At 46.4% G+C, this 19,991-nt stretch overlaps 1 protein-coding gene across 3 annotated transcripts in view; it reads left to right on the top strand.

Moving 5' to 3' along the window:
- The first annotated feature begins 729 nt into the window (after positions 1–729).
- kcnn2 (potassium calcium-activated channel subfamily N member 2) overlaps positions 730–19,991 on the top strand; it is a 32,851-nt gene continuing 13,589 nt past the window's right edge. For all 3 annotated transcript variants that reach the window (XM_029252980.1, XM_029252981.1, XM_029252982.1), the window contains exons 1-5: positions 730–1,602; positions 2,172–2,267; positions 11,784–12,202; positions 13,750–13,891; positions 19,105–19,215. In XM_029252980.1, coding sequence (XP_029108813.1) covers positions 787–1,602; positions 2,172–2,267; positions 11,784–12,202; positions 13,750–13,891; positions 19,105–19,215 — 1,584 coding nt within the window. In that variant the 5' untranslated portion in view covers positions 730–786. The remainder of the gene's footprint in view (positions 1,603–2,171; positions 2,268–11,783; positions 12,203–13,749; positions 13,892–19,104; positions 19,216–19,991) is intronic.

Below are 19,991 nucleotides of genomic sequence, written 5' to 3'. Positions count from 1 at the left end.
AACTTAAAGGTTAAAATGAAAAATTGCCGCTCAAGTCCGTGGCCGGCAGATTGTGGCACATTCCAGCGTGATCGGTGATGGGACATGATGATTTGTGCGAAGTTGGACCATCGCGCACTAGGAGACATGATCCGAGACAGTCCTAAAGTTTCAGGCAAAGAACATGCCCCGAATAGTCGAAATAAGCAAAAAAGAAAAAAAAAAACCCTCATATAATTTTGTCTGTTTGTCCTAAGATTTTACAGGTATAAAGTTAGACTCAACGTGCGGAAAAACGACATGAAGAGTCTAAGTGCCACACTGTTGTGTTGGACACGGGACTGCTGGTCAGTCAGTCCACCTGCAACTTTTTGTGTAGGAATTCAAAATCAAACTGCGGCACAGTCTGAGTCTAATAATTAGACTTATCTTATGTGTCTCCGTTTCAACACAATAGCGGACATTTGAATTAAGGAACAAAGTTTAATAATTTAACACCGAGGGCAGTTTCCTCTCGCTCCCGACCCCCCTCCCCCCGGCCGGATAATTCCTGCTGCTGGAAACAGAATAGTCTCCAAAAGAGCCGTATCGCTTCCCTCATTCCAATGGCCGAATATTCGCAGCCTTTCCACTGCGGGTGACGTCAAGCCAGTTGTTTTGGGTCCGACGACCAATCGGATTAAGCGCTGGAATTCTACCGGAGCCGAAATGGGTCTTTCCTTGCCCCATGTGGACGCGCCCGGACCTACCAGAACGCGTTAGTCCGGGCGCGCAGCCCGCTCCTCCTGCGGCTTTAACATCCCTGACATGGGAACCCCGCTGCCGCTGCAGTACGACTTCTTCCACGAGCAGCACTTCCAGCACTACAAGTACGAGCCCTGCTGCGGCCCGGAGGGCCGGTTCCTCGCGCAGACCGAGCAGTGCTGCACCTGCAGTAACTGCACCTGCGACGCCGGTAAAAACCATGTCATTGTCCGCAACTCACCAGCCGTAGTAGCCGGAGCCCCGGCGCGAAAGAGAACAGGACCGCCGTCCGTGTCTTCCTCTTCAAGGCGAGGCTGCAGGCTCAGCGGCGGGGAGTTCACGCCTTCCAGTCATGGTAGTTTCTCCAGACACGGTCCCCACGGTCGGCAGCAGCACAGCCCGAGCAGCAGCCGCAGCCGCGCAGGAAGCCACGCGTTCACCGAACCGGCCATGAGCAGCTGCAGGTACAACGGCGGCGTGATGCGGCCGCTGGGCACCCTGAGCTCGTCCCGCAGGAACATGCACGAGTTCGACTCGGAGTCCCAGCCGCTGCAGCCCGGCTCGAGCGCGGACGCGGCGGACGTCGTGGTCTCCAAGCCGGCGGAGCGCAACTCCAGCGGGCTCGTGCCTTACACGTCCGGCGACGGAGCGGCGCCGGCGGGATGCAGCGGCGGCGGCGGCGGCGGCGGCGGCGGGGGAGGCGGAGGCGGAACGAAGTCCGGCAAAAAGAAGAACCAGAATATCGGGCAGAAGCTGGGCCACCGGAGAGCTTTGTTCGAGAAGCGCAAACGCCTGAGCGACTACGCGCTCATCTTCGGCATGTTCGGCATCGTTGTCATGGTCATAGAGACGGAGCTGTCCTGGGGCGCCTACGGAAAGGTGCGTTCGCGACACCCCGGCGGCCGGCCAGGCTGTGTGTGCGCGCGCTTCCCTCCCCGCCGCGAGCCGCCGAGCCCCCAGGCAGGCGCGCGGAGAGAGCGCGAGCCCCACACGTCATGCCGGGGAATCCCTGGGACGGCGCGCGGCGAGAGCTCGCAGCTTCGGGCGACAGACTCAGTCAGTGGAGGAATCCCCGACTGCGGTTGTTGTTTGAGTGATTTTCCCAAAGTTTGGAAATGTGCACGCGAACATGACATGCGCTGAAATTTAAAAAACATGAACGTGAAAGTCAGTCGCCGGTAGAATCGCCACTTACTTACCTAAATGCCAATTTTATTATTCTTGTTGTTATTACTAATACAAGTACGTTCTCCGTTTATCCCTTGAAATGTTATAGTGCTGACTGTTGCTTTTCTTGCTGTCAGGTACTGGTGTCATTTTTCAGGCCGGCTATGCTATGGCAGTCATTCTAAGCGACACATAAAATGTGTCTACAGTCTAAACTATCTGTTAACATGATATTACATCATTCAATCAGATTAACATCTGTGTTATTCTGTTTTGTGCAGGAATCTCTGTATTCACTGGCTCTCAAATGCCTGATCAGCCTTTCTACAATCATTCTCCTGGGTCTGATCATCATATACCATGCAAGGGAGATACAGGTAAGTGTTTTTCAGCACTCTGTTGTTAACTTCTATTTTTATCCCAGACCGGTGATGTGACATGGACAGGGTTCAAGAAAGCCTACTTTCCCCTGTATTAATTTTTTATGACTCCAAGTGTTTTTGATCTCTCCGATACCTAACAAGTTGTTATGCACGTGTCGCAAACCCTAATGTTTTTGTGTGTCTTCAAAGATTGGGTCAGTTCTCATTGACGGATGCACTGCTTTCTTCTAGTTTTTTTTTTTTTTTTTTTTTTTTTTCTTTTTTCCTCCCACACACACACACACACACACACTGTATGAAACCGCTCGTGGGGTCGCGCCAAACCGGAGCCTAACCCGGCAACACGGGGCATAAGGCCGGAGGGGGAGGGGACGCACCCGGGATGGGACACCAGTCCATCGCAAGGCACCCCAAGCGGGACTCTAACCCCAGCTCCGCCAGAGAGCGGAACTCGGTCGAACCCGCCGTGCCACCGCACCCCCCTTTAGTTTTTTCTCGTAAGTTTTTCTAAAATTTTTGAAAAGCAAATGTGCACTGATGCACTCTCGGTACGACGCAGCCTTACGTTACAAAGAATTCAATAGGCTTATACTCAAGTTGAGTCCGTTCCCTCCCTTTTTAGTAATCTGTAAAAATCCAATTATTGCATGAAATGCTGCTGTTTAGTTTCTCAGCATGTGTGACGGAGGAGTAAAAGCTAGCAGACGTATACTGAAAGAAACGGCGAACGCTCCATCTGCACCCCCCTTCGGCTGTGACGGTTTATTCTGCTGAAGAGGTGCGTCGCTGGCAGGTGCCCAGAGTTCACCTGCGCACCTCGGTGACTGATATTCTCGCCAAATGCCGAGCCACTAGTCCGAAACCCGAAGAGCACTCACTTGCACCTTTAAACCGCTTCGGAAAGTATAACGGTGAGCAGTGTGTGTGTGTGTGTGTGTGTGTGTGGACACAACAGAACTGTCAAGCAGAAACTGCTGTAATATTGGGTGAGATTAGATGCCTCTGAGACACAGTCTGGCGTTGCAGAGACCAGGCTGCCAAGGGCCAGCTGCTCCACGGACAGCCTCGCGCTGCACGTTTGCTGTGAAAGCACTTGTATTTAAGCGATTAACCCGTGCGGTGAGAGGGTGGCTGGATTTATAGAAAGGACGGGATGGAGTTTTATGGAGGGGTGCCCATGCGTGTGACCTTGCAAGGGGGTCGTACTGCAGCTTGATCAGCTGACATCTGTGACATAGCGCCACCTCCTTAGGGGGTGGCAGCCTTCAAGCTGGCAGGCTTTGGACCATAGCGGGCAATTAACACCCTGTAAACAGTAAATGTGGATTTGTGGTCTGTTTCTGCTAGGATCGCAGAAGGTGTATGAACTTCCCGCTCCTTTCACCCAAGGTCTGCAATCATGTTGGAGGGGAGGGAGAGGCGTGTCTTCCCAGTTACGAATACATTAGTACAAGGGGGCGGTCACGAAAGGGCTTAAATTTCTGCGACCTCCCTTCTGAACGAACCTGAAATTGGCCGCGCGAGACGCGAGATTGACGCGAGATTGACGCATCCTTGACGTTCGGCCCCCGCTTTGAAGGATCGGATCCGAGCTGCTGGAGCTGAGATTGGCAGGACCCCGAAGCGTTCCCGTCTCCACGTTGAGCGGACGTGAACTGAGCCGTGTCAAATTAGGGATGGGCTCGCGGTCGGTATAATTCCTACCGATTCACCCTAAACTTCGAAATGGTCCGGACTGAGCTTTGTGAACCGCGACACGGCCGGGCCGTCGGCGTGATTCCCACCAGTTAGAGCCACCTCTTGGGTGGCTTAGCGGTACCTTGGCAAACAGGCTGTCTCTGCACTGAGCTGCGTTTCAAGCCCAGAGACCCAAGAGAATAGTTTACCCCCCCCCCCCCAACTGCTCGGCAGGGTGCTTTTCGCAGAGCCTTCGTTTTGCGCGCAGATGCGCGCCCGTCGGAGCGGTGAGCACGCATGCCTTTGATGGCCAGCTGGCAGGGCGTGCGCAGCATGTGGGATGCGGTCGCCACGGCAGCAACTCTCGGGCCGACGCGCTCGGTTGAGCGGAAGCAGACACGTGTACCGCGGTATACAGTGCCGCGCTGCACCGGTACCCTTCCGTGAGGGGGTTAGGACTGTAGGCATGACTCATAGATGTTGAAGAGCGTAGCGCTCCTCGGCGACTTCCGTTTTTCTTCTTCTTCTTCTTTCTGATTAATTGATTGATTGGCCATTTATACATTTCTCGTAGGCCTCGATGAGTATTTACAGTAAGCTGAGGTCGTCGAAAGGTTTTCCTTTTCTTGCGGAAATCTGGTTTACTCTGAAACTTTTTCGAACGCTTCCGTCAGCAATGAGTATTGAATTCCCCGAGTTGCCTTTTCTTCAAAGGTTAATGCAAATGGGGTGTAAAAATGTCTTGCGAGTTTTGTACTTTGTGTCATCCCACAGGGAGGAAATAAAAGCGTTTCGAGATAAAAGCGGCCAAATACTAAGGAAATGCGAGGAAGAATGGAAATGAAGCTGCTGTTATGGAAGAACTTCTGATGATCAGTTTACTGGTTTGAAAAAGTATACTGTTTAATACAATTAAACAGTGCTATTTCTGGTAATAAAGAAAAAAAGCGTTTAGCGAGTTACCTGTGGAAGTACAACGAAGAGAAATGGATGGAATGCCTTCAGAAAGTAAAGTAAAAACAGTTTTATGCTTTAATTACACAGAATGACACTAGACTGATACTTTACGTTCAGTCTGAGAAAGTGATAGGATACGGACTTTGTGGAACGATGTTCTTTCCAGTGCAGTCAAACTGTCATTAATAAAAAGTTATTTTTGTCTCCCTTGCTATTCTTGTCAATGAAGATACTGGATGTATAACGATGAGTCGTACATATCTTCCAAGGAAACGCATTTTATTGCTTCGGTCGGCATTGATGTGGTCGACTCGAGCGCGTCACTTTCTTCCAGCAGTTATCGTTCGAGCTGTGCGATAATTTAATGAATTCTGAGACGCTCGGCCACTTTTTTTTAGGACTTCTTATACGGTGCTCTATCGCCACCCCATTACATATTCTAACCTTTTGCCGTTGTACTGTGTTTACTTGCCTTTCTCCTTGCGTTTTCTCCATATGCTGTTTTTTGTCCCTGCATTGCTGAGACCTAGTTCTGTAATTAATTAGAAAAACTCACTTCGGTAAATGTGCAATCACAGCAGCAGTGGTAGCTGTTACACTATAACTGGTACCAGTAGTAGTACCACAGGTAGTACTAATGTAGTTGGTAGTATCGCCGGTTGTATTAAGAGTCGTAGGTAGTATCGCCAGTAGTATCAGTAGGGATATGTAGAATGACCGCTAGTATTAGTATGGGGTATGAAGTGTCACCAGTAGAATTAGGGGTATGTAGTATCACTGGTAGCAATTGTGGGAGGAATGTAGGACCACCGGTAGTGTTAATGGGTGTATATAGTAACACCGGTGGTATTAGTAGGGGTATGTGGTATCGCCGGTAGTATTAGTAGGGGTATCGCCGGTAGTGTTAGTAATCGTACGTGGTATCACTGCTAGTAGTGGTAGTTGATATTACTGGTAGTATTACTAGTGGTAGTTAGTATGACTGGTCATTTGGCTGATTTATGGGATTGACTGATACCAAAGCACTGACTGCATCATGGAAAAAAAAAAGTCATGCAATACATGTAGGTCAGATTTAGTCTAGTTCTTCCCTGTTTTCATGCGCGTTGCCCGGCGAACATCCTCAAGTTACCCCGGAGCCCGAGCAAGAGGTCGTTGCGCTGCGGAAATGTCCTCTCGGAGGAAGCGGTCCCGAGGATCTCTCGCGGAACGGTTCGGCCCCCCCCCGCATTCAGTTTGTCAGCGGGGGCCCTTCTTCTGCGGGGCTCCGATTGGCTCGCGAAGGAGTGGGACCTCAGCCAATCGTCTGCCTTCCTGCGTCTTTGCACCTGTATTGCCAGGATGGAGGAGCGCAAAGGCAGGGGGAGGGCGAAGGGAAAGGATCGCTCTGCTGTGCTCGTTTTCACTTTTGTGCTGACCTGGCCTCCCTCGTGTCCTCTTTGCGCCATAAAGTCGACTCATGTCAGTCCGTGCTGCTACAGTAAGAAGACTCATCTCATATCGTTGTCATTTATGTTTGAATGCTGTACAATAATAAAGTTTAGGCAGTAATTTTGATGCAGTTACCCCCCCCCCCCCCCCCCCATGTCAAATGTCATACATCGAACTCTAACAGTCAGTAGCGCTGCTGTTTCAAAGCGCCTGAGTGGTGCGAGAGGACATGGGTTCGATCCGCGCTCAGTCTTTGTGGAGTTTGTACGTTCTCCCAGTGTCTGTGTGGGTTTCACCTGGATGCTCTGGTTTCCTCCCACACTCCAAAGACATGCTGCTCAGATTCACCCAGAGGGTGTGAGTGACAGAGAGAGTGTGTTCCACTGATATATGGATGAGTGACCCAGTGTAAGTAGTATATCTAGCAGTGTAAGCCTTCTGGGTGCTCTGGTTTCCTCCCACACCCCAAAGACATGCTGTTTGGGTTCCCCCATAGTGTGTGAGTGACAGAGTGAGTGTGTTCCACTGATGTATGGATGAGTGACCCAGTGTAAGTAGTGTATCTAGCAGTGTAAGTCATCATGGTGAATAAGGTGTGTGGGCTGATAATGCTACAGAGTTCCTTTGAAGTCACTTTGGAGAAAAGCATGTGCTAAATAAATAAATGAAAATGTAATAGGAATTTAGATTTTTTAAAAATTGTCATTAAGGTCTTTTTTTTTTTTTGGTTGTTGGAAAGACTAAGTAAATATATGATAGTGTACTTAATTATTGACTATTTTTTATGTGATATGTAGCGTTCTGTGCTACAAGCATGGGGAGACGACAATATTTCTTACTGACATTAGAGAAGATGAATCTTTCATGCATTACTCTTTAGGCGGGCAGCGCTCTGCTGTGATACAGCTGCCGTCTTGGACGGTCTTTAAAGATCTCCTTCCAAAGATTTGTTGTCATCATGTATTATTTGAAGTCTGGAAAATTTATCTTGGCAGCCTTTCTCGAGCATTTTCCCAAATGTTGCGTCTTTTCACACCCAGTGGGAGATCGAACTTCACGCAGTTCTTCGCTTTCCGCCAGATTTCGCAGCTCACGTTCGAGGTCCTTCGAATGGACACTAGAGCGACTTGGGATTCTTTAGCCGCGGGAGCGCGTTACGGGGTGGTGGCGGAGCGTCGCCGCCCTGCTTTCTCCGGCTGACGTGCCTGACAGGTGTTGGGTAGCCTGCCCTGGCCAGCGAGCTGGGTGCTTTCATCACGCAACCTCAGGTTTTCAAGGACAGAGATATTGAATATCGGGATTGAATAATTGCCGCACGCTTAGGTTTGCTTCCCTTAACATGGCTGAATCGCCAATGGAGATTCCCGTTTTTTTGTCAATGGAATTTAATAACGCACACGGTGAAGTAGCGAGGAGCCCAAGACTTTTATTTCAAGGGCAGCAACGTGAAAAGGACAAAAGCCATGTAATAGATAACATGAGATTTACTCTGCCAACCGCTGTCTTCGTCGACAGCTTGGATATCATAAATAAACCATTGCATTAATTTCTAATTGAGCTAAGCTTCTCAACCTCATTTGCTAATGAGATTGAACGATTTCTTGCACAGTGACAAGATATATGTTCCCAATGCCACATTACACAGATTAAATATTGAGTCGAGGTCCATTAAATATATTGAGCTTTTTTTTTTTTTTTTGAAACCGGTGACCAAAACCAACCAGCAAGGCGAGGTAACGTGCTGTAAATAATCTTTCAAATTTATCACACTCTGTTTCAACTTGCGCAAAACCGGGTGCTCGTGCGTTCGCGCGACGCCTCGAGCGCGGGCCGCCGGAGAAAGACCACCTCGGCGGAGTGACGGACGACGCTGCGGATCAAGGAATCAATACGTTGCCACTTTTTTACGTTGTTGTAGGTCCCTCTTTGATGGAGTTCAACGTTCAGTACCATATTTTCTTGATATATGAAAGTGGACTCCTTTGGTGAGGGGTTCTTCCGCATGGTGGTAATGTGCACTCCGGTATTATGTTGCAGTTTCTCCATTATTCTAATTGCTTTTGCCACCCAGCAGGTTTTCCTTGTGTCGTATGTTTTTAATGTTTCATTATTCGGTAATGGCAGAACAATGCACTTCTTAAAACTCCACTTCGTTGTGTCAAAGGAGTGAATTCGAACCTCTCCGGCTGTTAGGTTGTTGCTCGTTGCGCGTATCTGGGCGACTGCCCTCAAAATCGATTTAGGTTTTGTGCGCCGGAATCACCGTTGGGCTCGGCTGCTGTAAATCCGCATCGGCAGGGAGAGCGTGAGCCAACCGGACGACCTTTGACGCGTAGCTCTTCGTTGGCTCTTCATTCGTTACTTTCCACGAGCGTGAAGAAGTGCCTCATGGGAAAAAAAGAAAGTGCTCTGCTTGGCTCAGGGTTTCACGCTCAGTATTCCACCCCACGTGGGCCTGGTTGCTCATTTCTTAGTGCCATACGAAGAAGACAGATGCATAAACGCGTATGTGATACCCTGCTGTGTAAATATGGCAGGTGTCTAGGAGTGTTAGGTTTCTCCTTTGACCTTTTACCATCTACATTTGTTAATTTAGCAGATGCTTTTCTCCAGAACGGTGAACATCTCAGAGAACGCCACAAGACGTATATCATACCAACAGAAGGAGAGAGCCGGATGCAGACGCGTTATTCTCGAGCGCAGTCAATTTCAGTATATAGACCAGGATACATTACATGAGTAGCTGCATATTAAGATTTTTTTTTAAAAACATGTTTAGCGAGCACTGAGAAGTGAGACTGAAAGAGGTCAGTTCTGAGACCCTTCTTGAATCTTGAGAGGGATTCAGCAGTTCTGAGTGAAGGAGGGAGGTCATTCCACCACATTGAATCCAGAGCTAAAAACCTTGTTGCTTTTGATTTTGGACTTCTTGTGCATCAAACCACCAAGCGGGGCAGAGGTGGATGAGTGTAGCAGTCTGCTTGGGACATGATCAGTGGTCTTGTAGTAGCGAATGGAGAGAGACGAAGTGGGTGGGGACATTTACATTTATTCACTTAGCAGACGCTTTTCTCCAAAGCAACTTCCAATGAACTCACACACACACACATTTTCAGAACTGCTTGTCCCTTACGGGGTCACGGGGAACCGGAGCCTACCCGGCAACACAGGGCGTAAGGCCGGAGGGGGAAGGGGACACACCCAGGACGGGACGCCAGTCCGTCGCAAGGTACCCCAAGCGGGACTTGAACCCCAGACCCACCGGACAGCAGGACTGCGGTCCAACCCACTGCACCCCCCCATGAACTCTATCTGGTGTTATTAGCCACACACCTTATTCACCGCGGTGACTTACACTGCTAGATACCCTACTTACACTGGGTCACTCATCCATACATCAGTGGAACACACTCTCTCTGTAAGATTGCCATACTTTGTAACTCACTCTGTTACATTGCCATCCTTGTTCCCCACCTGTGAAGGACAGTAGCACACTTTTCTTCGCTCATGCTGTGAAGGATCTAATGTTGGGCAACATTCGGTTTTGCTCAAGGCATATTTTTTTTTAAATCCTTTAAAGGTTCACCCAACCTGGCCTGAAACTGCCAGTAGAAAAAATGAAAGTCTCCCCATTTGGCTGAGCTCCTCGCTGGGAAGAGGGCGTCGCTGCCGGTGCTATCAGTTGAAGCTGACAGCAGTCGACCAGAACGCACCATGTAGCTACCTCCACAGGTCCAGCTCACAGCTAACGACAAAATATCGAGGAATGAACACGCTCTGATTTTTTTTTTACAAAAAAATTTTTTGTCCTGCTTGGGGGGGTGCGGTGGCGCAGCTGGTTTGGCCTGCTCCTGCTCTCTGGTGGGTCTGGGGTTCGAGTCCTGCTTGGGGTGCCTTGCGATGGACTGGCGTCCCATCCTGGGTGTGTCCCCTCCCCCTCCAGCCTTGCGCCCTGTGTTGATGGGTTAGGCTCTGGCTTGGGACAAGCGGCTTCAACCAGTGTGTGTGTGTGTGTGTGTGTGTGTGTGTGTGTGTGTGTGTGTGTCCTGCTTTGTGTAGGCCACATTTTATTGTAAGGTAGCACATCTAGTATTGCTGAATAGCTAGACATATCTAAGCAAAGAAATGTAATTGTGTATAAAATAAAAAATGTAACTATGTGGCCAGCAGGCTGTGAACTCACTTGTGGACACACTTGTCAAAGTATGTTCGGGCTGAGATCGAGTAGGACTAACAAATGCTGCTAATATGAATGGTATTTTGCACGTGGCTAAGGTAGCATTCATGCTAGAATAGAATCTTTTGGTAGATTCTTGTTCCATAAATAAAAATCACTGGATCCTGTTATTACTGTAAATGCTTAGATGCCTATTGAGGTAAATAACCCTAATATGTGTGAAACGGTTGAAACCACAGTGTTCCTGTGGGCAAGAAACTCGACCAGAAATGTGTCCCACCATAGCAAAAATGGAAAGTAGTGCTCAGTATTGTTTGGAAACACTGAAAACCATTACATTTGACTGTTAACAGAATAAGAACAAAGATTTGTTTGAGTATGTCCTTTGATGCCACCAAACCAACCTGGAATACTTTGAGAACCCACTGCATGCGCTTATGAGCCACTGTCAGACATGCTGTTTTCTGTGATGCAACATGATAGCTGAAGATGTGACGGTGTTCCTCTCGGGTCCATGAATTAGTCAGGAAGAGCCCGATGTCACGTTGCAGTAAGAGCAAGAGGCAGCAGAAATCACGTAAAAACGGCGAGTGCCGCTGCAGGGTTGGGGCTCTGGAATGGCACTGTGGCACGGAACCCGAATGGACGGTTTCCACGCTGCTTTCCTAGGAAAATCTTGACGCCGCCCTCACATCCGCTGTCTCGACTTTGCGCTGTCATCGATTTTCGTCTTTTCGGATTCCCCCACTCCGTGGGGCTCTCCTCTTCCTGGCCCTGCAAATGCCCTCCTTCGGGAAGGACTCGAGCCGTGATGTGTTAAAGTGACCTGTCGAAAGTTGAACCCTTTGTCTTTTTCACGACGGTGGCGAAAAGTTGTCGGAGCACCTCTTTTCATTGGATGGGAAAATTACATTTTTAAAATTTTTTTGTTTTCTTTCATCTCTCAGCTATTAGCAAGTTTTGTTTCTGAAGCTCAGAAGCCCAACAGCTCATCCCAGAGCGTAAAATCAAACACGCACACACATATTGGGAAAAATAAGTCAGCACTTAAAAATAAGTGTATTTAAGTAGCTTGAGGAGAAGGCGAAAGGGTATAACTCAAATAAAAAGGTTGTTGAGACCGAGGTTACAAGGTCTCAAAATGAAACAATTGAAATAATGGAAAAAAATACAAAATAATTGTTTCCGGTCTCGTTTCGCACCGCGCTTGGAGCTTGGTGATGTCCGGTGAGTTTGAAGTAACGCATCCTATTTCCTTCATCTCCAAGCTGTTCATGGTGGACAACGCAGCTGATGACTGGAGAATAGCCATGACCTCGGAGAGGATGTTCTTCATCTGCCTGGAGATCCTGGTGTGTGCCATCCACCCCATCCCGGGCAACTACACCTTCACGTGGACGGCACGGCTGGCCTTCTCCTACACGCCCTCCAAGACGGACGCCGACGTGGACATCATCCTGTCCATCCCCATGTTCCTGCGGCTCTACCTCATCGCCCGGGTCATGCTGCTGCACAGCAAGCTGTTCACCGACGCCTCCTCCAGGAGCATCGGCGCCCTCAACAAGATCAACTTCAACACGCGTTTCGTCATGAAGACACTTATGACCATATGTCCGGGGACTGTCCTGCTAGTGTTCACCATCTCCCTTTGGATAATTGCTGCTTGGACGGTTCGAGCATGCGAGAGGTACGTTGACCGGCCAACGCAACCTGCTCTGATCACTGAAACATCAAAGATGATACAAATTTTGTGTGCCTAGAATGAGTTTATTTAACTTAATACATTATCTAGTTGAGTAGCTGAGATAAGTTGGTAACGGGCAGCTAGTAGAGTAGTGTTTAGAGCCGCTGCCTTAGGATACAAGGGACACAGGTTTGAATCCCACCTTCAGCTGTAGTACCCTTGAGCAAGGTACTTACTCTAAAATGCTCTAGTAAAATTACCCAGCGGTTTAAATGGGTAAATAATTGTAGGGAATTAACATTATAAGTTGCTTTGGAGAAAAGTGTCAGGTACTTATAAGTTAAGGACAACAGGAACTTACATTAATATTACACTGATCCCTTTCCATTTTGACACATACGTAAGTTGGCATTCATAGTTAGCCTCTAAAAGGTTTTAAGCAAATAACTTTTGGCAAATTCTCTATTCATTCTAATATTGATGGGTAGAAATGCGCTGCATTATTAAGCAATGAACTTAGTAAAATATGTACTCGCTGCAACTGCCAAGGAAATATTACTGCCACGGTTGCTGGATCCTCTGGAAATACTGTGGAAATACTGAACTAAAGAGTACTTGGTACAGCACTCGCTCCTGATTTATTGCAAAATGAAATTTAACCACAGATGCATTTCGCCTGCAGCTATTGGTGGACGTTGGCTGTCCTTTGTCCAATCAGATGCCTTCATGTACACCGTCCAATGACTTTCCTTGTCACGTGACATTGTGCGTTTGTCGATTCACGTTTCGTTAAAATCCGTACACGCTGATGAAGACCTGTGCCCAAAACGCATTTGCGGCTACATTTCGCATTTGAATTTCATATTGCAACGAACAGTTGTGAGTGCTCTCCTAAGTACACTTTATTTTAGCATCATTAACGAAAAATGTTAAACGGTAGATCTAAAAAGTGTAACATTTTTTGAGAATGATTTTCTTCGCTATGCTGCTTACAGACCCCTTAAATGAGGTGTAGAGATTTGATCTGATGTTAAAATGAAACATGAGCAAGGCGTCCGACCCCCAGCAATGAAGTTTTCCTTCTTCTGATGTTTGGCTGCTCTCCAGCACCATTGTAGTGGAGGAGCTTCATTGATTCGCTGGCTGAAGAGAAAGAAGTCTGGTCCCCTCTTCCTGTGATGATCTGATTTATTATTTATTTATTTATTTATTTATTTATTAGGGGGGTGCGGTGGCGCAGTGGGTTGGACCACGGTCCTGCTGTCCGGTGGGTCTGGGGTTCGAGTCCCGCTTGGGGTGCCTTGCGACGGACTGGCGTCCCGTCCTGGGTGTGTCCCCTCCCCCTCCGGCCTTACGCCCTGTGTTACCGGGTAGGCTCCGGTTCCCCCGTGACCCCGTATGGGACAAGCGGTTCTGAAAATGTGTGTGTGTGTGTATTTATTTATTTTTTAACAGCTCTAATATGACATCACGGACGACTATGAGCACAAAGCCAAAGGAGCTGCCCATCTTTCACATCTGACGTCGTTTTTCTGTTCTGAATGTTTCAGATACCATGACAACATGGATATAACCAGCAACTTCCTTGGGGCCATGTGGTTGATTTCAATCACTTTTCTCACCATTGGATACGGGGACATGGTGCCTAACACGTATTGCGGAAAAGGAGTCTGCCTCTTGACGGGTATTATGGTGAGTAGCAGCCGTTAAACTGCCAGGAAAGTTATTACGCGGGAAGGCCGTCCTCGTACCGCTTTTACTTTCAATAAAGCGGCTCGCAGACGTGATGGGAAGGTTCTAGAGATTTACAACGTATGACCACGTCATTTTATGTTACAAGTTGAAGAGCGAGAACTCGGTGTAAACCCTATTAATTCATATCCTTGCACAATAACGCTGCCGTTCTGCATTTTACACATTTTCTGGGGCAGCTGATAACGTAGTGGTTAGAGCTGCTGCCTTTGGATCCCGAGGTTGCGGGTTTGAATCCCACCTCCAGGTGTAGTAAATAATAATTGTAAATAGATAAGATTTTAAGTCAATTTGGAGAAAAGCGTCAGTTAAATGAATAAATGTAAATGTAGTACCCTCGACTAAGGTACTTGCCCGAAAAATGGCTCCAGTGAAATTACCCAGCTGTATAAATGGGTAAATAATTGTAAGTAGCTTAACATTGTTAGTCTATTTGGAGAAAAGTCTCAGCTAATTGAATAAATTTTAATTCTGTTCAGTATTTGTTTAGCAGAGAAGGAATTTGCCTTTTGCCCCAAGCAAGTGGACATAGCAGAATCCTTTAAAAACTAGTGCAGGGAAAATGGGCCAAAAGAGGAAACATAAATCCTTTGAACTTCTCATAAGTGGATTTCTAGAAGTTTCACTTGAGCACCGACTCAGACCCTCTCCGGTGTGGCTCGTTGGCTGCCGGCGTCGGACACGACCTGGTGTTTCCATTTGTGGACTCTGATGTCCTTGGAGCTCCACATGTTGGCCTGATGGCTGCGGAGAAGGAAACCAGGGCAGAACCAACTGGTGTTATTGAATGTGTGTGTGTGTGTGTGTGTGTGTGTGTGTGTGTGTGTATTATATACTGTATATAATTTTTCTTTATTTATCTGTGTATGCATATAAGCAGCAGAATCACTGACATTTTACTGTGAATTCAAATTTCCACAATGCCAGACAAACGCAATGGTTGTTTTCAAACAATCATTTTTACCCACAAGGCTGATCATCCTTTTTCTTTTTCTTTTTTTTTTGCTCCTGCTGTTAGGTTTTTTTTTTTTTTTCCCCTCTTCCAAATTTTGTGTTTGCAGCTTGTTGCTGTGAAACTGGCCCTATCAGCTACACATTCTCCTCCTGAGCTCCTAGGGCAACGGATGCAGGAATTTTTCTTTTGAAAAAGTGGTCAGACCATCAGTTCACCACCTGAAAAATGGAGTACATTGATTTAATGCAATTACAGCGCTTCCTATTAAGGCATTACAAGGCAAAATTGTGAGTACCATACATTTACTTCATTTAGCTGACACTTTTCTCCAAAGCAACTTACAATCTTAAGATACTTACAATTATTTACCGTAAAAATTGCTCTTGTGAAACTACCCAGCTGTATAAATGGGTAAGTACCTTGTTCAAGGGCACTACAGCTGGAAGTGAGACTCGAACCTGCGACTTCTGGGCCCAAAGACAGCGGCTCTAATCACCGTGCTACAATCTGCTCATGAACCCCCCCCCCCCCCCCCCCCCCATAGATAAGGGTCTTTGGTTCATAGACTTACATTGTGATGACTTTACAGTATTGCATGTAGGGAAGCGTATTGAAACCACATTAAAAAGCCGTTTCAATACATTTCCTTTAAATGAAATCCAACCAGAGAAGCTCTTGAGTGAATTTTAAACTTTTTAAATGGGGATTTATGACCGTAGAAGGTGGCGACGTTGATTGAGTAGATTCAGCGCGGGCTCACGCAGCCGTGGAGCCGCGGCCTGTTTTAATTGATGTGGCAGCTCCAGAGCGCATCCACGCGCGGGGTGCCGGAAAAACGCTTTCCATACAGGTGCTCACGAGTCGGGAGGGAATACAGTGGAAGGTCGGTGAACTCTGCCTAATGGAGCGACCGCTCTAATTATCTGTGTCAGAACACCGGAGTGGCGGATAGTTCATAATTAGGGTGCTGTGTAACCCTGCAGCTGTTACTCTGAACACCGGGGTAAACGCATTAGAGCCAAGGACTAAAGACTGTTCCGGTCAGCGAGGCTGCAGGTGCCGACCATTTTATGCCTGCGTAATGCACACGAACTCGGAGGTGTGTTTCCGAGTGTACAGGATTCTCACGTGGTAAATGTTTGCTCACCTGTACTTTACTTTTTTCTTTTTTTTATTTTTTTAAACACCCTTGCTTAAGGTCACAGCTATAATGTGTTCCTGAGGACACAAATTTTTTGTATAATGGGTTCTAGATTATACACACACACACACACATTTTCAGAACCGCTTGTCCCATACGGGGTCACGGGGAACCGGAGCCTACCCGGCAACACAGGGCGTAAGGCCGGAGGGGGAGGGGACACACCCAGGACGGGACGCCGGTCCGTCGCAAGGCACCCCAAGCGGGACTCGAACCCCAGACCCACCGGAGAACAGGACTGTGGTCCAACCCACTGCGCCACCACACCCCTGGTTCTAGATTATAAATTAAATTTAAAAAAAAAAAAATAAAAAAACAATGTGATTTGGACAAAAAGATCTGTAACAGATGGAGCTTAAGGTACAAATTTGACTCCCTTGCAGAAATTTTTGTAAATTGGGGAGCTCAAAACCATGGCATGGATTTATGTGGAAATGCCACTTTCTCCTCAAAGCCCAAGGGTGGGAAGGTTTATTTTTGCGTGGTGCTTTTTTCAAAAGATAAAATAGAAATGTTACTATTAACTGCCACAGTAGACAGTTCAGAAAAAGTGTGTGTGTTGGGCGGGGGAGGTGGGTTCAGAATACATTAAGTAAGAGAAAATAAACTGTCTATGGCTCGTGATAGAGGGGGGAGAAAAAGTTTCCAAGGCTAACTTTCTAAGAGTACACAATTGGGTCAAAAGTGTTCCAAACATGTTATAATAAAATGCTTGACGGAATAACCGTCTCCATCCAGTGCCTGTATTTAAACAGAGCAGTCCAAACACCCCCATTCAGACACTTGTACAGGGCAATTGCTTTTTTCCAATTTATTTCCATACATTACTTCTAATAATTTAGAGTTTAATACACTAGATTTTGCCAAACTGACACCGCTGAGGGGCAAAAACCTTTTGGGTTTGAGACATCAAGTGCGAATCTCTCTTCCTAAATGTCTAGGAATAGTAATAAACCCATAATACATTAAGCTTTTCTAAGTATTTATCCTTTTATACAGCTGGGTAATTTAGGGTAAGTACCTTTCTTATGGGCACTACAGCTTGTTGGGATTCAAACCTGCAACCTTTGTGTGCAAAGGCAGCAGCGCTAACCGCTATGCTACCAGCTGTCCCATTGTCTGAGCCAAGGGCATTTTAAGTATTTATAAGGGTTTTTCATTGTGTGGAACCCAGATACATGAGGGCTGGTTGTCCTGGGACATCAGTGAAGATACCAGTACACAGAGTAATGGTGAAAAGCAGTAGCCATGTGGTTGGCAGTGTAGACAGGTAGTGACAATGTTTCACGTTCACGTTCCAGAAGCTGCACTGGCCTTAAACAGCTTACATTTACATGTATTTATTTAGCAGACACTTTTCTCCAAAGCAACTTCCAACGAACTCTATGTAGCGTTATGAGCCCGCACGCCTTATTCACCGTGGTGACTTACACTGCTAGATACACTACTTACACTGGGTCACTCATCCATACATCAGTGGAAAACACACACACACACTGTCACTCGCACACTACGGATGAACATGAACAGCGTGTCTTTGGACTGTGGGAGGGAACCAGAGCACCCGGAGGAAACCCACACAAACATGGGAAGAACATGCAAACTCCACACCGACTAAGCGGGGGTCAAGACAGCAGTGCTACTCGCTGTGCCACCCCGCAACCCCAACCAGCTTCTGTAAAGGTTGCCATTTGATACAAGTGTGTATTTAGTAGCAGGACTATTGTATTATGTACAGCTCTATTGGTGCTGCATGAGTAAAAAGCCATGACTTTGTTCAGTGTCGCTGACTTGCTGATGTCCTGCACTGCATGTCCCGGTTTCATCAACGCCCTCCTGAGCGCTTCGCTTCACCACATCTGCAACATCTGTGCGGTGATATCACCGTGGTCCCAATTCTGCACTGTCAGTTCCCCTGCCTGCTGGCACCTCACCAGCCACCTTGGAATCTGCCTTGTTTTGTAATGTCTATTAAATCAATATTGGTGATTAAAGCATGGGTACTTTAATTAGTTTACCCAGTTTTTTTTTCTTTCTAAAAAGGGCTTTGAGTTTTAAAAAAAGCACATATTACAGTTAAAATATGCAGCCTTTTTGCTGTCCAGAGTTGAAAGCAGAGGAATGAAAGCAGCAGCGACACTAATGAGTGCACAGTGAAGAAGCCAGCGTGGCACTGAAAGCTGATCCCATTACCGTGGAGCTTTAAGACGTATGGGCTTCACGTACTCGCACTGCACCGGGAACTTTGGTCCATCTACTGCGTGGACCCTGATGGACGCCGGACCGCTCGGGGCACTAATGGACACCTAATAAATGAATCCATAAACCACTTTACATCCTTTATGTATGAAATTGCATGCACTACTGTGTTGTTCATAATTTTAGATGATGCTTTTCACCAAAGTCACCTACAGTTTTTTGGTTTGTATATTAAGCTGCTTACAATGATTCACCCATTTATAGAGCTGGATCATTTTTACTGGAGTATTTCAGGGTAAGTACCTTGTTCAAGGCTGCTACAGCAGGGGATGGGATTTTAATGTTGGTCTTCCAACTGCAAGGTGACAACTGGTGTGACAACTGGTGTGGCACCTGCTGCCCCAGTGAACTGTCCTTTGTCAGAACCAGTGACCTGTTGACCACAAAAAGGTAACTGTTAGGGTTAAAAGAAGCCATGAGTTATGTGCTTTTCAGCAATGTGAGCCCAGAGGCAGGAATTCATGGTAAATGCACCAGTAGAAGATATTTTACATTAGCTAAAAAAAGGACAATTATATATTTGTGCGTTTACCATGAATAAATAATAATGATAAATTTACCACAATAAATTTTATATATATAATATAAACATTTTGGCACGGCTTTTCACATTTGAGAAAGTTACGAGGTTACCCTATTTTTCAGTGAGTTGTATTTATTCATCTGCCATGAAACACTTTTCTGTAATTTAATTTTTTTTCTTTTTTTTTTTTTTTTTTTAAATTTACTTTGTTTCAGGGGGCTGGATGCACTGCTTTAGTGGTCGCTGTAGTCGCGAAGAAATTGGAACTAACCAAAGCCGAAAAACACGTACACAACTTCATGATGGACACACAGCTGACCAAAAGAGTAAGTTACCTCTTTTTTTTTTTTTCTTTTTTTTTTTTTTATTATACAGAAGATTTCTGTTTGATTGTGTTGGCGGAACACTGTTCAGATGTGCTTGGTGGAATGGAAATGCTGCAAACAAACTTCTCCTTTATTCTTTATGCATGAGATGTTTCCCTTTGGATGTGCCAAATGTCTCTTTGCATTCAAGCATTGCATTTGCATTTTTTTCCCACAGATCTTTGATGCACTGCATAGCACTAAAGCTAAAGTGGATCACTTGTTTCAAAAATGCTGATAACTCATAAATAAAATAGTACTTTATAACTGAAATGATACCTGCAGGTGTGTTGGAACACTGAGGTGTGGCTCCTATTTTATTTCGAGCTTGGTGTTTTGATGAAGCCGGTTCTACAACAGGGGGCCTTTTTTATGGAAACCTCAAAGTGGTGTCTTTTTTTTTTTTTTTGGAGGTTAAGTGAAATATTAATACCGTTCTTTGTCTGCCAGTCTCCAGAACACATGGGACTTTCTTTTTATTATCTTGGACATGTACGCTTTGAAACGTGATCAACCAAAGTGATTGAGAAATTTCAATTGCTTTTGTCGGTCCATGAAAATTTTTTTTTATCCGGAAGATACTGTAACGACCTACGTTACTGGTATTTAGGTGGGAAGATTTTTCTGTAAATAGTTGCATTGTGGGTAACTTGTAAATAGCGTGTGTAACCACTGAGGGCACTTAGGGGGAAAATAATGGGGTGACTGTGTCTGCGGGGAGAGAGCCTAGGGGTGCT

The sequence above is a fragment of the Scleropages formosus genome, chromosome 6, assembly GCF_900964775.1.
Source record: "Scleropages formosus chromosome 6, fSclFor1.1, whole genome shotgun sequence".
NCBI classification, from domain to species: Eukaryota; Metazoa; Chordata; class Actinopteri; order Osteoglossiformes; family Osteoglossidae; genus Scleropages; species Scleropages formosus.
Note: the sequence above shows the minus strand (reverse complement) of the source record. Positions and strands in the feature narration are given on the sequence as shown.